The sequence below is a fragment of the Solea senegalensis genome, linkage group LG4 (assembly GCF_019176455.1).
Source record: "Solea senegalensis isolate Sse05_10M linkage group LG4, IFAPA_SoseM_1, whole genome shotgun sequence".
Taxonomy (NCBI): domain Eukaryota; kingdom Metazoa; phylum Chordata; class Actinopteri; order Pleuronectiformes; family Soleidae; genus Solea; species Solea senegalensis.
In genome coordinates, this window is record NC_058024.1 from 15953956 (window position 1) to 15969791 (window position 15836).

General features: G+C 40.1%; 1 protein-coding gene across 1 annotated transcript; it reads left to right on the forward strand.

The window, feature by feature from the left end:
• The first annotated feature begins 1316 nt into the window (after nucleotides 1-1316).
• On the forward strand, nucleotides 1317-15251 carry mov10a (Mov10 RISC complex RNA helicase a). The gene is made up of 22 exons (XM_044025139.1): nucleotides 1317-1643; nucleotides 1739-1841; nucleotides 2297-2478; nucleotides 4507-4742; nucleotides 5478-5727; nucleotides 5813-5950; nucleotides 6053-6215; nucleotides 6834-6985; nucleotides 7083-7253; nucleotides 8682-8829; nucleotides 10149-10310; nucleotides 10679-10782; nucleotides 10877-10974; nucleotides 11811-11909; nucleotides 12015-12123; nucleotides 12240-12357; nucleotides 12867-13058; nucleotides 13151-13222; nucleotides 13331-13456; nucleotides 13539-13627; nucleotides 14108-14220; nucleotides 15066-15251. The coding sequence occupies exons 1-22, from the start codon at nucleotides 1525-1527 to the stop codon at nucleotides 15110-15112; spliced, it is 2991 nt and encodes a 996-aa protein (XP_043881074.1). The 5' UTR covers nucleotides 1317-1524; the 3' UTR covers nucleotides 15113-15251.
• Nucleotides 15252-15836: the final 585 nt, after the last annotated feature.

Here is a 15836-nt window from a genome sequence, read left to right on the forward strand (position 1 = left end):
GTTGTATTTTCTCTGTATACACTGTGCTTTCACTATGAGCCAGGTTATTGCAATTTATGACTTCGTCTCTCCATGACGCTGTCTGGTACAAAACTAAGGGAGTTTCCTGGTGTTGTGTGAACGGTTAGCTGACTGTCCTTGAACAGCACAGCTGCACCCTCTCTATCTGCCCATGATTTACTTATTTCCCTATGAATGAATGCACATTCTCCATATCAGTCTCCAGTTGCCTTCTGTAGCTGTACTCTGGTGCCTCATGGTCGAGATGTTTCCTGGCAGGACAGAGATAAATGTAGTGAGAGCAAGAGAGAGAGCAAGTTTAAGGCAAAAATTAGTCTATTACCTTTAACTATGTATGCTGATGTTTAAAGGGAGCTAAATGTTACCCAGTTAAAGCTACACAGAGTCAAGCACAGCAGCCTGACAAGAGGACTGAGCACTGAGCAGACAACACTTAGTCACGGTAGCAGGGACGTAGCCTAGACACAGACACCTGGGGGTGAGTTCATGGAAAGTCCCTACAGAGAGAGCCAAGGGTCGGCCCTCAGCATTTAGGGGGGCCTAAGCAGAATTTGGTTTGGGGCCCCCCCTCCAACTATGCTGAGTCACCTGTGCTTGACTATTATTGACACGTCACACTTTAATGTTATCAATTGTATTAATACAGACAGATTATGAACTACTCTTCCCCTGGGCACAGATGCATAAGGACCGCCCTATTTGTTCAAGAGTGGGTGGATACAGGATGGGGTCTGGTAAATGTGTTTTCCTATATTCTGGTGCATTTTTGAGAGCTGGAGAAGGGCAATACATAAATGGGTTCAGATTCATAGCCTTTTGTTTTTTGACTTATTAAGGTGGTGACTTGGGCTTCAGGGACCCTTGACCGCTTGGGCCCAGTCAGCTCATTCAGTAATCCATCCTTGCTCACATGCCAACAATATTTTGGGGCTCCCCTCTAGAAGTGTGGCCCTTGGTAGACCCCTGTATCAATATAGTCACTATTTACACCAAACCAGACACGTTTTAACCTTAGATGGCACTGAGATCACAGATTTATTTTAAACTTTCATATTCAAAGTGAAACACTAAGTGTGGTTTACTGAACTTAAATTGAAAAATTAATTGATTCATTCATCCATTCATGTTACTTTTTATTTAATATGTTTAAAAACAAACCAAACACTTGATTGGGGGCCAACTTGTGGCTTAGTTCACTAATGCCTCGGGCCGGCCCTGGTAGTCATCATAGTGTGGTGGTGCATGGTGCGATTTCAAAAGTGAAACTTACGCGGTAACGGAAACAATGAAAGAGCGATTTTTTGTTCGGTGACGGAAAAGAAGTCGTGTCCTCCCATCTCCACTTCCACAGCATCGCACACGCAACACATATCTCTCGCTCTCTCTTTCTCTCTCGCGCACACACACACACACACACACACAGGGCTGCTCCCAGCTGTGTTTTCACAACAAATAAAGTCTCAACTTTCATAAAAGTAACGGAATTAAGTTCTCGTTTCGACCATGCCGTCGTCCAAAGCGCTCGAATATGGACGGGACTTCTTTGACTTTTTGGGGGACAGAAGGTCCATCACTCACGAGATAGAGCTGAAGAGAATCTACGACTTTGAATTCATGTGCAGGTGAGCTGTGTGTGTGTGTGTGTAAAGACTCAGCTCAGTGTGTGTGTTTTTTCAGTGTTTTCACCCTTTCACCACCATGTCTGTCATGTCCACAGAAGAGGAAATGAAGGCCCCCAGTTCTCCACTGTTATTTCTGCTCTTTTGAAGGCAAAGAAAGCCTATAAAACCGAGGGGAGAATCTACTTAAATGACATTAAGGTAGTGTATATGTGTGTGTGTGTGTGTGTACTTAATTCAACAGCTGCTTATCAGTACATTTATTATCATTTCTGGGGAAAAAAAGAAAATGTCTGAACACATTTTGGGCACAAATAACTTCACTTGGTAACACACAAGCCTGTAAGAATCAGTGACACGTAATGGTAAAAAGCAGGTTGTAATTAAATCAGTGCCGTGTTGTGCTACTGGAAATTCTATGTCACCTATTTAGACAAAACCAGCTGTCAACCACACTGGTGTCCACTCATGTACATCTATTTTCCCCTAAATGGGAACATATTTGCAAAATTTACATTGCACTATTGAAGAATGAAGAGATTGAGACCAATACTGTCTCAGGAAATTGCTTACTGGCAATATAAATATAATTTTCCCCATAAGACTTACATTTGAATAGATTTAGATCATCATGTTATCTCTGCCCCCTGCTTTAGGTCCAAGTGAACTATGACCAGTGGCGGAGGAGGCCCCGGGCCTCTCAGTCACACAGCTCCAGCACTCAGAGCACAGCCATGATGCCTGCAGCCTCCTCTAACTCCCCGACCCTTATGGCCCCTGTGCTGACCTCTGAAAAGAAGCTGGCTGCAGAAGTCCTTCACAAGTTAAAAACTGAGAAGTGAGTACTGTGCAGCCCTACTAATTAATTTACATTGCTTTATGCTTTGCTTTCCTGTTTTCATTTCTTTCATTTCTATCAAGGGGTTTTGAATTGGGTCAAGTGAAGTGGATTTTCTAGTGACATGAGAGCCACATAAAAAACGAGTTGCATTTTGTTCTGACTTTGTGTGATGATATCAGAACAGGAAACTGATGCAAGCTCGACATTAAGTGTAAACAACACATATTTACAGGAAACAGGGGTTTGAAACGTATCGCATAGAGGAAAAAGCTGTACCTTCTGTGGCAGTTACAGTATCATCTGCCAGATGGCAGAAGGAGGAGGTTGGTCCCATGAGAGAGGCGGGAGTTTTTTTTTTCATCATGCTAGTGCCTTAACAAGAAGGTTACATTTTTGCCAGATCCCAGCTGAAATTAGCTGTCGTAATGAACAGGGGTATGAATTTATGAGTCTTGTTATAAACTGGCATCTTCTGACTTGAGATTATACCCCACTTCTAGACGTAGTCCCTCTAAAGCCCAGCAAAAACAATAGTGCATTTTTGCTGATGTCTTAGGTCAGTCATTCTACGGGGTCAGGATAAGGATACACAAATGGGTCTGGGTAAATTAAGTTTGAATTCATTTATCAAACATAAATAAACAGTAATGGCCTAGTAATAGACTCAAAAATACTCTATTGTGCTTAAATCTGATTGACATTTTGAACAGGGTCGTAATACTAAATATTAAATAATGTATAACCACTACATAGTGGTTTCTGTGTAAAGCTGTTGGAGAAAATCAAGCTAATAATAATGACAATCTTACGTGTCAATCGACAGTCGATTTGTGTGCTACAATAAGGGAATCTGTAAAGGTTGATAATACACTCAGTGTTGTTCACCAAGTGTTACAGTAGAGGTTGTAAATTAACCCCGTGCCAAGAAGACAAGGGATAGGTGTAGTGTAGCGCGCCGCCTGCATGTATGAAAGAGATGCCGTCTGAAGTTTATGAAGTTGTTAAAGTGACTAAGTACCTAACGTCACAAAACTATTAATTATGGGATAAATAGCTGATATATCAAGATAGAAAATTAGCGTTTGGGAAACACTATCTTACATGATAAATAAGAGAGTAAAAAGTCAGTTTATAATTAAAAAAATATGTATATAAAATGGTGATATAAATATCACCATGGATAAAAACAGATGATTTGCTACATCCGCATTTGTGCTTCCTCAGTCTTAGTCATTCTAGCTTCTGATTGGTTAGTTAAAGGACATGTGCTCTATGATAACAGAGTGTAACGAGGGAGCAGTAGTGTTGTTGTTGTTTGTTGTGGTAAAAATTGTCGTAAGGTGTCTGATGTGGAAATAAAGTTGTGTCAAAGTTGATTTGTTGACGTGTGGTTTATTTCTTTGCAAAGAGAGAGTCACAGATGGCTCTGAGGAACAGAGATAAATCACATAGCTTTATAGTTCTTGCGTCATGACCTTATCTGCGTATTCCACAAAAGGCGCCAGTTTGGAGACGAAACTGGCCTTGAGTAGAGAAGGCTGTAAATTAGGTTTTCTGAGCTTCATATTGCAGTGGAGCCGCTGAGAATGAACCCTTGAAACTAAGTTTAGAGGTATTCGACCAAAATGTATCTCTTCTTCCTGTAGCAGATATTTTCAGTATAAGAAGGGACTTTTCTATCATTTCCACTATGACCTCATTCACACCTGTTATTACAATTTAATAACCCACCTCCAAACCCACATTTGGGGGTGGGTTTTTATAAGTTTGGCCAAATTCTCTTACACATGTAAATATAAATCTGTCCTCAGGTACGATTCTCTTCTTTACATGCTCAAACTCTGACACTAGGTCTGAATGGGGCGAAATAATGGGAACGAAAGAAGTGAAAAGGGATTACATTCATGACTTACTCAGACTTTATCTTTAAAAAAGTTTCAAGAACACACTGAACTATAAATATTTTTGTACCATGTTGGCATTAGTTGTTAATGGAAGAGCCTGCTTCACTCCCTGTTCACACAGGAAAACGCTGAAAGCTAACAAGGGGGGCATTGAGATCACCTCAGACCCTGAGGAGAAGTTTGGGAGGGTTCGGCTCACTGTTGATGGTCTAGGAGAGTACGTCATCAAGTTCCTCATCGTGAACAAGGGCGCAGACTCTGTCCACTTCACCTTATACACTGTCCTGCATCAGCTTCGCTGTTTTACTCTGAAGGGTAAGAGTGTGACCAGGGCCGCTCCACTGCTCCTCTGTTCAGGTAAGAAAACGTATGCTTTTGTCATCCTTTTGTTTATACTGGTTGAACTTTATTTATACACATAAAATAAAACACATTAGGATTCCCCACCTTCCCTCTTGTAACCTCATCAACCTTTTTGTTGAGGGGTGGAGCATTTACTGACGAACACACAGCCTAACCTTACAAGCGGAAAAGACTCTTTCTGTGTGGAGTTCTGGCTCCTGAATGAAGCAAGTCCAGGTCATATTTCCCCTGTGGTGTGTCCACAGACAGCTACTATGCATGTCCACATACATACACATGCCACAGCACCATTCATACTTACATTTTCCTTTGAGTGCTGAGTTGTACATATTTGGGTCACCATAGACTTCCTCACGTAACCTCAAGCAAGTGTCCATGGTGTAACAGTCTTCATCATTGAACCTTTTGACTCAATGATGTTAAACTTCATATCATGTGGATTTTTGCGGACGTGTTAAGTATGACCTAGTCCTGCTGGTGGATACTGGTGGGATTGTTATATACACATATCTGCACAGAATTGTACCTGTTCATAGATGTTAGCACTTAACATAATGTTTGTTGGATTGTTTTAATTATGAACTGTGCATTATTGATTGGGAAATTCACTAAAATCTCATGTAGTTCTTCCTTGGATCATGCTCAGTAGTTTTTGGGTAGTCACTGAAAACATCACCTGCTCGAAGGAGGTACTCATTTTTTATCTGTACTCTGCCTTTATTACAACAGGTGAGAGCTATGAAGTTGAGGTTTGGTGCAAGCTTAAGGATTATGGATATTTCCCGACCACAATTTACTTCGAGTTCTGCCCCAGTGTTGCACAGTCTGCGCACTTCTGCATTGTGAGAGAGATTGCAGTTGGTGCCAGGACCAGCCTGGCTAAGGAGCTGGGGTCTGTGGTTCCTTACAAACCACATGAGGTGATCAAACACAAGCCAGTCAAGAAGACCTTGATAGAAGAGGGAGTACCTCCTGAATAGTAAGTTGTGAAAACAAGTCTTAATCTCATAGATTTACTGTTATGAATAATACGAAATGTATTTGTGTTTTGTTCTTCTCTGCAGTTCTGGTGTGTATTGTTTAATGGAAATGAAATTAGGATCCTACAGGTGTCCGCATTATCTGAAAGAACTGGCTAAACAAAGGTTGGAGGACTCCAGTTATCTCTCTCCAACTGCAAAACGGAATCTTCAATCAGTGAGGTGAGAGAATTGTGTAAAACATTCATGTTAACCCCATGTTTGTCGGGTTAAGTAGTTAATTACACCGACCCTCTTGTGTATGTGTCTGCATTGTGTGCCCAGGAGCCTCCTCCAGTCTTCCCTCGAGATGCAGAACTACAGTCAAAGGTTTCACCCGCTGCTTCACCTGGAGGAGTTACAGATGGAGGTGGACATTGGAAAATATGACCTCCACGATCAAACCATGAGTCTTGACCCAAGAAACAGAGATCTGGTTACACTCAATGTAAGAACATTTGAAATGATTGCTCTTTTGTTTGTAAAAACAAACCTTGCTCAGACCTGATGTTAACCATTGGCAAGACATGAAGACATGAATTACTCGAATGACTGGGACATGTGTCCACTTTCTTTTACATATTATAAATGCAAATTAGCCCCCATGATCAATAAGAGATTTTTACACTACTCAGAGCTGTTCACCAGTGCCACAATATTAGCACTAATCAACATATTATTTGTATTTTCAAATTATTTAATAGTTATTACATCTGATTCGTTATTTACTCAGCGTCTGGCTCTCTTCTTTCTTGTGCTGATACAAACACTGATGAAGGGAAATTATCTTGTCATGGCTGACATGTGGTGCCGATTTTTTCTGGGTTTTTTTTTGTCCTCCATCTGATCAAATACAACAATTTAATAACAACTTATCAGAGACAAAATTGCTTAACTGAAATAAACGTTTATTGGATGACACTGTGCACTGGCACTGTTGATGATTGACACTGAGCAGGAGAGATGCAGGGTTGGAACTGAAACCCTATTTTAATCTACTGTAGGTTTAGTGATCTCTGTTGCAGAGCAGAAAGGAAAAAAAAAAACCTCCTTTGTCTCCCAACAGGTTCCTGGCGTCGCAGAGAAGCGTCCATCTGTATTTCGAGGAAGCTGTGTGAGGGTGTCCAAATCTCAGGACACGGAGCAGCCAGTCATTGCATACACTGGATATATTCACAAAGTAGAGCTTGACACTTTGAAGCTGGGCTTCTCAAAAAGGTTCGTCAGACCCAACCATACTTGACTACCTGAAATCTAGACAAATGGACGTAACTCACCATATTTCTTTTCTTTTATCCCGTGATCCTCCTTTCAGGTTTTTGCAGATATTCAGGGACGACATCAAGTTTGACGTGGAGTTCGTTCTCCACCGTTTGACCTTGAAGCTGCAGCATCGCGCGGTGGACTTGGCACAAAAACATGGGCTCGGAGAGGTGCTCTTCCCATCTGGTCCAGCAGTCACTCGTCTCGCCTTACCTAAACTCAGGTACAACATTGAAAACACTCATAGATGTCACTACACAGCTGCTACAACAACGCGGGTGCAAACTCAGTGAAAACATGAAAACAGAGGAAAGAAAAAAAAAATATGATTTTAGCCACTTGACACCACAGGATTTGGATTGCAAACACCACAGAACAAGACATTTGAACATCAACAACTCCTTTAGTGAGCTGATTCTTTTTCTTTGAACTTTGGCGTGGGGAAGTGAAAATGCTAAATCTGCTGTTTTGCCATTGGATTCCCATGACTGGTTCACAAAGTAAAGTGATGAATTTATTATTTAAGCTTCAAGTGTGAAACATCCTATCACCCTATGAGGAAGTCTGAGTGATTACCAAAACTCTGTGAGATGTTTCCCCCAGAAACTAAATACAGATATTAGTGAGACGCCTCACAGAATCCCTGTCGCCTTTGTGATTACCTGCCCCGCCCTAATTAGTCTCACCTGTGTCTCGTTGTCTCTCCCTAACGAGTGTGTATGCTCACCCTTTTCCCTTTGCTGGCTGCCATATAATCCTTGCCTGCTTATTGTGTTCTGTCTGTGTATTCCCTGTGGTTTCTGGCCCGTTGTAAGTTTGTCCTACTGTCGTGGCAGACTTGAGAAAATCAACTAGGTTGTTTAGTATCTAGGTACTTGGGCTACCAAAAATACAACGACTCACACATTCCTCTATCCAGATAGAAACAGCCATAATTTACACACTTACAATCTCCCACTTTGGGTTAAAAAGAGCACTCCTGTGTCCCTCTGTAGTTTCGTGTTTCATAAATCTGCTGAGAGACGATAAGACAGAGGAATGCAGTCCGTTCAAGATTGTCCGTCCTTTGAGATAGATTTGTGCCAGGCATCTTTACCCGAGAGGCTCTGCCTCCAGTTTTCGTTAAAGATATGCGTTGGTGATAAGTTTTAGCCCTGGGGCTTGCTGGCCAAAATCGGAGAGATTGCCATACTGTTCATGTCCGACATTGTCTCTGTTCTGGGTTAGGGTTAATGGTGCGTTTCATCGTGTATGTACAGCATATTAACGTCAACACTCCAATAACATTCCGTAGAGAAGCAACATTTTCACCATTTTGGTGGTTCAGCAGCAGCTCTCTACCCTCTCCCTCCCTCTCTTCCTCTTCATCCGCAGCACCTGCAGCCTCGCAGCAGAAGTCTGCTCCTCTTTCTTTCTTCTTCTCAACATCATTACCTCATCTTTAGGAATTTTAACATTGGCTGCCATGATTTGCCGAGCTTGTGTCAGGCTGCTTCTCAGCACAGGGGGCCATTTGACACACGACTTCATTTGGCAAAAATCCTCAACTATCACATTAACTATCACTTTATATTCTTTAACATGACAATATGAACTCACTTTTCTGAATATATGATTAGAGTATTACATATAAATATTTCACTCTCTACAGCTTGTTTAACCATCAGCTCGAAAACAACCCAGAGCAATGTGCTGCGATCCAGCACATTGTAGCCGGATCATCTAAGCCAGCTCCTCATCTGGTGTTCGGGCCGCCTGGAACTGGAAAAACGATGACTCTGGTTGAAGCCATTCATCAGGTATTAAATGAGTATCTGTTGCACTGAATTCATCTCCAAAAGCAACACATTTAGAATGCATTAAAAAGTCCTTGCTACAAAAATGCCAAACATTTTCTAGATGTAGCTTTTTCAAGGTGAAGTTTTTTTGTTGTCTCATCGTACAAAAATGAAAAATTGAAAGGTTTTGGAATTTTTCCCCAGACTAAATAAGGCGATTGACATTGTTGTGCAATTAAAACAGAAAAAGTAATCATAAACCCAATCTGCCGCATGTTTTTATAAAATCTATAGTCTTATAAAATACAGCGTGTTTTATCGCTGTGACTGATCATTGTGATCATAGCGTCCTTACAAATATGTTGTTGGCTTCAGGGGATTTCTATCTACATAATCACATGACATTGTCAAAACAATTACAAAAATTACATGACAAATATGGTCAATCATCAATTATTGTCACCCTTAACACAAATATAGGTAAACAAATATTGTCTTCTTTGGGATATTACTGTGCTTTTTCTGCACTTCTTTAAATGTATTTAATGATCTTTTTCCAGATGCATTACATTTCCGTTACGTATTTACTTAAGGATTACTTTATAGAAATTAATTGATCTTATATTTATCATTATAAGCACCAGGGGGCGCTGTCTAACAAACTAAGATAAGGTAACAGCAGAAGGGATAGGTAATTATCCATTGGGAGCTGAGGTTTAATGTAGTAGTTGCCTTATGATCATATCAGAATGTATTTACAAAGCCCTTCTCAAACCAATCATATGTCATTAAAGGGCTCACACAGTTGAAGAAATTCAGTTCCCACCTTCTACAAAAACAAATCAGAGATCACATTTTCCTCTTTACCTTCCCGCTGGATGCAAATGTGCATTTCACAGTATGAGCTATCTGCGCTCCTGATTCATTACATTACATTACATGTCATTTAGCAGACGCTTTTATCCAAAGCGACTTACAATAAGTGCATTTAAACATTTGGGTACAAATAAGAGCTAGAAGTAAGAAAGAGCTTCAAGTAAGCCAAACTATGAAGTGCTAGTCATAAGTGCGATGTATAATTTTTTTATTTTTTTGTCGTCGTCGTCTTAATCAAGGTAGAGTCGGAAGAAATGTGTTTTTAGTCGGCGGCGGAAGATGATTCATGCAGTTTGTCATTTTAACCAGTTTATATTACTATGTCAAATGTTCAGGCGCTCATTGCAACTGCCTGAAATGAGCGTAAACATGTTATTACATGGTGGCCGGAGTGATGTCAACAATGTTCCAATGTGTTGGGTCTTTATGTGTCAAATGTGGTTCATGAATTCTTGCATCATCAGGTCAGCAAGGCAGACTCATCAGTCCACATCCTCGCCTGCACACCCCAAAACGCTGCATGTGATGAACTCTGGCAGAGACTGATTCCGCCCATGGGTCCTCACAATGTTTACCGTCTATGCGCCTTAAACAGAGACCTAAGCAGTGTTCCGAGGCAACTATTGGTGAGAAACTGCATCCTTTGTTTGTTTTTTATCACACCTGTGTGTCTGGCAATAGCCAGGTCGTCTGTATGTTACTTTTTAACAATATAGATCAAGAATGGCGTGACGGTCCGTGTTGTTACACATACACCTTCAAATTTGGTAAAAGATAAACCAAAAACACTCACAAATGAACTGAGCAGAATTTGGTGATTGAAGGTCAAAGGTCAAGATCACTGTGACATCATGTTTTTATAAACAAAATAAATAAAGAACATCTATAGGATTCACTATTACATTACTTACATTTGGTGTTCAGGTCAAAGTGACATATTATGTCCAGTTTTTCTGTTGATGTCACTCAATTCTGATTTGCTTAACACTTCCAGACATATTGTAACTGGGATCAGAGTAAGGATGGCTTTGTTTTTCCTAAAAAAGAAGTTCTGATGAAACACAAAGTCATAGTCACCACTATGCTCACAGCTGGCAGGTAAGAGCTGGTTTCTTTCTTTCGTCATTCATAACATAACATCATGAGTGATGGTCTGAGTGTAAAATCTCTGCTTTGTGTTGTCACATGTCAGACTTGTGTCGGGAGGCATCCCGGTCGGCCATTTCACCCATGTGTTTGTGGATGAAGGAGGCCAGGCAGTCGAGCCAGAGTGTGTCATTGCTGTCGCAGGTAAACGCTGAATTATTGGCATATTACTATATTATTAGTATAAGAGCCTTCGTACTATTGTCTGTGAAACCTTCATGAGACAATCGGCATCGTCTTAAGCTCCAATAAGTGAGCTATTAAACATGATTTCTGAAATATATAATACATTCCACAACTCTTATTGACTTAACAGTGAATTAAACTCCCATGTAAAATAAACTAGATGTTTGTATGTTTGTATTCTTCCCTAACTTTTCACCTCCCCTCCAACACATGCTAGAGTTTAGGGCTGCAATGATTAACTGTCATCAATTATTTTTTTTATGTTTTTAAGTAAATAAAACAAGCTTTCTGATTGTTCCAGCTTCTTAAATGTGAATATTTTCTGGTTTCATTTCTCCATTTCACAAAGAAATCACAAAAAGGAAAAAAACAATATTTTGAGAACAAAACAAAACAAGACATCTGAGAATATCATCATTTCGAGGTTTGGGAATCACAGATCAACATTTTTCAACACACAACCTCCTTCGAGTGGGACAAACAAACTGTGCAAGTGGACACAATGTACAGCACTGCATTACACCTGCATGTCCTCCTGCTGTCATCTCTCTGCTGTGATTGGTGTAGTTCATCAGTTAAAAAGAATAAAGGCAAACGTAGAAATGCAATGAATGTGCAGGATAGAAGTTTGGGTTTGTAGATGTGTGTCCATTTTCATCCTTGTCTCATCGATGGTGAATTACTGGAACCGTTATCTCTAAATTAAAAATAGCTCACCAAATATACTGTTTGTACTTTGTGCAAAAACACTGCTATTATTACTCCTTGTGTAACATGTTCACATTGTGTCTCAGGTCTGCTGGATCCAGGGAAGGGTCAGTTGGTGCTGGCAGGAGATCACAAGCAGCTGGGACCGATCATTCACTCTCCTCTTGCTTTGAATAATGGACTCGGTGAGACGTCTTTGTCCTGATGTATTTTACAGTACTCCATTATGTGGCCTTTTTGTCACACAGCTTTATCACATGATTCAATGACATCATTTGAACGACCTTCAGGGCTTTCTCTGCTCGAGAGGCTGATGAAAACCAACACGTTATATGAGAAAAATCAAGACTCTGGACACTTTGACAGCCGCTTTGTCACCAAACTGTTACGAAACTACAGGTGTGTCTTCTTTTTTTCTTCTTCTTTCTTTTTGGTGAAAGTTGCTTGTGAAAAGTAATACCATTTTCATTGTTAATGTTTGTTGTTAATAAATTGTTCTTCTCCTTCTTACTCAGGTCTCATGGTGCCTTTCTGAAAATCCCCAATGAGCTCTTTTATGACAACGAGCTACAGGAGTTTGCTGATAGGGAGGAATGTCAGGCTTACTGCAAGTGGAGACACCTTCCACAGGAGGTATGGACCACGACACTTTGTTTTTTAAATTCCCAGATATTTGATCAGTATCTGAGTAGAATATACAGTAGCATTGCATCGTTAAAAGCACATGTTCAGCAGTTCCACATACATTGTCTGTACATAGTTATGACTGAATTTAAGTTGATTTAGACATTTGCAGCATTGGTGGTTCCTGGTTTGTATCAGATCGTCTCAATAATTCATCTTTGGCGCCAAGACCGAGATGCTGCAGAGAAAGAAGTTCAAACACCAGAATTTCTATTGTAGCCTGGCTTATAAATTCATTTACATTAATTTCATATCATGAGTTAAAACAAGATCTAAGATTTGGTCCTTGGAGTGAGTTGGCTGAGTAACATTTTGAATAAAATCCAAACAGTTCAATAGATTTAAAAATTCCAAATCCAGTGCATCCGACTGATTGTTTACATGAATCTTAAACTTAAAATAATGATCCTGTTATAACTGTTATGGAGAATTGAAATAAGGTCTGTGAAAACCTACAGGGTTTCCCATTGATCTTCCACGGTGTGATGGGGAAAGAGGAGAGGGAGCACAGGAGTCCATCTTGGTTCAACGTGACAGAGATCGACGTTGTGGTGGATTACCTCATTAAACTGAAGAAAACACAAGGAGAGAACGGTCTGCCCAACCTTCATGCAAAAGACATTGGCATCGTCGCGCCTTTCAGAAAACAAGTGAGTCTCTCAATGCCGTTGGTTTGTTTCTGTGGAGAGAAAATGTGTGTTTTGACTCATCATTGGGAATGTGGCTGTTTTTATTCTGATAGATTGAGAAAATCAAAAAAGCCTTACAGTCTGCACCAGGACTGAGGAAATGGACCGAAGTCAAAGAGATCAAGGTACAAAACTTTTCTTTAAATACAAAAGCACTGTTAGTTCATGTGAATCACAGAAAATGATCTAAGAAAATGTAGTGATATAAAAATGTATTCTCATTGCCAAATCAGGTGGGTTGTGTGGAGGAGTTTCAGGGACAAGAGAGGAAGATCATCATCATCTCCACTGTCCGCAGCAGCGACAACTACGTCAAGATGGACAAAGATTTCAACATTGGATTCTTGTCAAATGAAAAGGTCTGCCACACATTCCTACCTTAGCATATTAAGATTTCTTCTTGCTTTGTCCTTTATAATTGTGCATTTATTTACACTGCAGAGGTTCAACGTCGCTGTGACGAGAGCCAGGTCTCTGCTGATTGTTGTGGGAAACCCTGTGATCCTCAGCAAGAACCCTACCTGGAAGACGTAGGTCACAAGGAGTTTGAAAGTTCTCCTCGTGTCTGTGTTGCTTTTTGTCTCGGTTCTCTAGCGTCCTCTCAGTCCAAAGACATAGACATCAGTGGTCAACTTAAACACCCATCTGCATGTCACTTATGTTATTCGCTAAAAAAAACAACAACTACCGATGTCGTTATTGTGTCAAACGTGGGATTTTACCAAATCTATTGACATTGGTTTAGAGGCGGGGTTCAACCTGGACGCGTCACCAGTCAATCAACGGGCATCCTACAGTGCAATTTAGTAGCTTTTTAACAGAACGTCTTTTGAATGAAGGTGTGGAATACCCAGAGAAAACCCACACAAACAAAGGAAGAACATGCAGATTCCACACAGAAAGGCCCCAGTCTAACTGGGATTCAAACCAGCAGCCTTCTTGCTGTGAGGCACTAGTGCTTACCACCACAGCAGCATGCTATCTAATTTCCTTTTTCTTTTCATGTGCAGGTTCATCAGCTACTGTGTGAGGCAAAATGGTTACAGGGGAATTGAGTTCCAAGACAAGGGTGAAGATGATGTTCTGCATCTCCTGATGGTTCTGAAAATCCGTGTGGACAACAGTAAGTCAGTGTAAATGACTCAAGTGGTGCCGTAGACTTGGATTATATCTATCTACATCACAGTGATAGTAATATGTTGTAATTCCATGTGAGTCAGGAAGTCAAGTCAAACTTTTCTCACGTGGCGTTGTATGATATGCAATCGTCTCCCATACACACACCTAAATTGTCTCCATCAATTCAAATCGAAAAGTTATACTGATATCAACTTTAATGATAGCATAATAATAATGGTGATGGTATGATATGAACATTATTATTATTATTATTATTATTATTGTTATTAATAATGATAATAATAATAATAGCCTTGGAACTGGATCTGGATCCTGCAGCCGGCAAGATGAGGACATAGAGAGAGAGAGAGGACAGGAAGGAAAGATACAAGAGAATAACAGATAACAAAAACAAGGTTAATGAATGAATGATATAATGAAGTCATATTCATAACCAGCAGTGCGTCTTCTTAACATCATCAGATGAATGTCGTTGTTTTTTTCATTGTAACCTTGTTGCTCACTCAAATGTTGTCAAATGGTATGTCACTGGTATGTCGTGTGAAATGAATCAACACTCTTAGAATCTTATCACATATACAAGATGTTGGGTGAAAGTTTTATGCAGCTGTGGACAGAAATAAATGTTGCACAAGCTTATCGAAGTGGTGCCATGGCGAATGCATGTCTTGATCAAAGCTAAAGACGGGGAGGCTGGTACGTGTGTGTGCAGAGACGATACACGAGTTCTCTAATCGCACTGCATCTCGTGCTTTGCACAAAAGACGCTCTCCGTCATGTGAAACTGTGATAAACTCAATATTTGTGTCTCTCTGTATTTGTCTACAGATCCTGTAGCTGATGAGAAGTCTGTGCAGCAACTCTGTCAGCCTTAAAATCTCCTCCAGGAAACCAACACAAAACTATCTGCAGTGAAATCAAGTTGTTATTCGATCAGATTGGCGTGGACACAACACTGGTATCTGCTTTTTATGAATATACATACATATATATATATATATATATATATATATATATACACATATATATATATACCAGACTAGAAGTTCACTGGTCCCCAGGTCATTTTGAGTTTGAGGCCCCTATCCTAGATGCATTTTTTTATTCAAACCTTTCTAAGATGAGTTTGCCTATGTTGACAAATCAATCACTGTGCTGTTTTAACCAAAGTATTCCAAAGTCTTCCTTGATTTTGTCTCCTGAGAGTTTCTTTTTAAATTCATGTACAGCTTAAAGCAAATTCACTTACCGTGACAGACAGAAAGCCGTAGTTTTTCTTCACAGTTTTTTACCTGTCTCAGTGAAGAGCACATGTCAGAGCAGCTGGAGCCATGAAGTGCTTCCCTTGTCTCTTGTAAACTTCAAAGTTTTTTATCACCTTGAACTCCTTGGGAAAATAAAATTGACTGTGAAATCTCTCAGTTCTTCACTGTTACACTGAAGTGAGTCTCTGTGTTTCCTTTTTGGCAGTTGTTGAGTTTGTTAACACTTTATAAATGACACTGTTTTGACACAGTGAATCTCACTATTTGGCAACATCCTTTGTGTGTGAACTTTTAATATTAATATTAATCTTAAGTTAAAGTTAATTATGGGTTT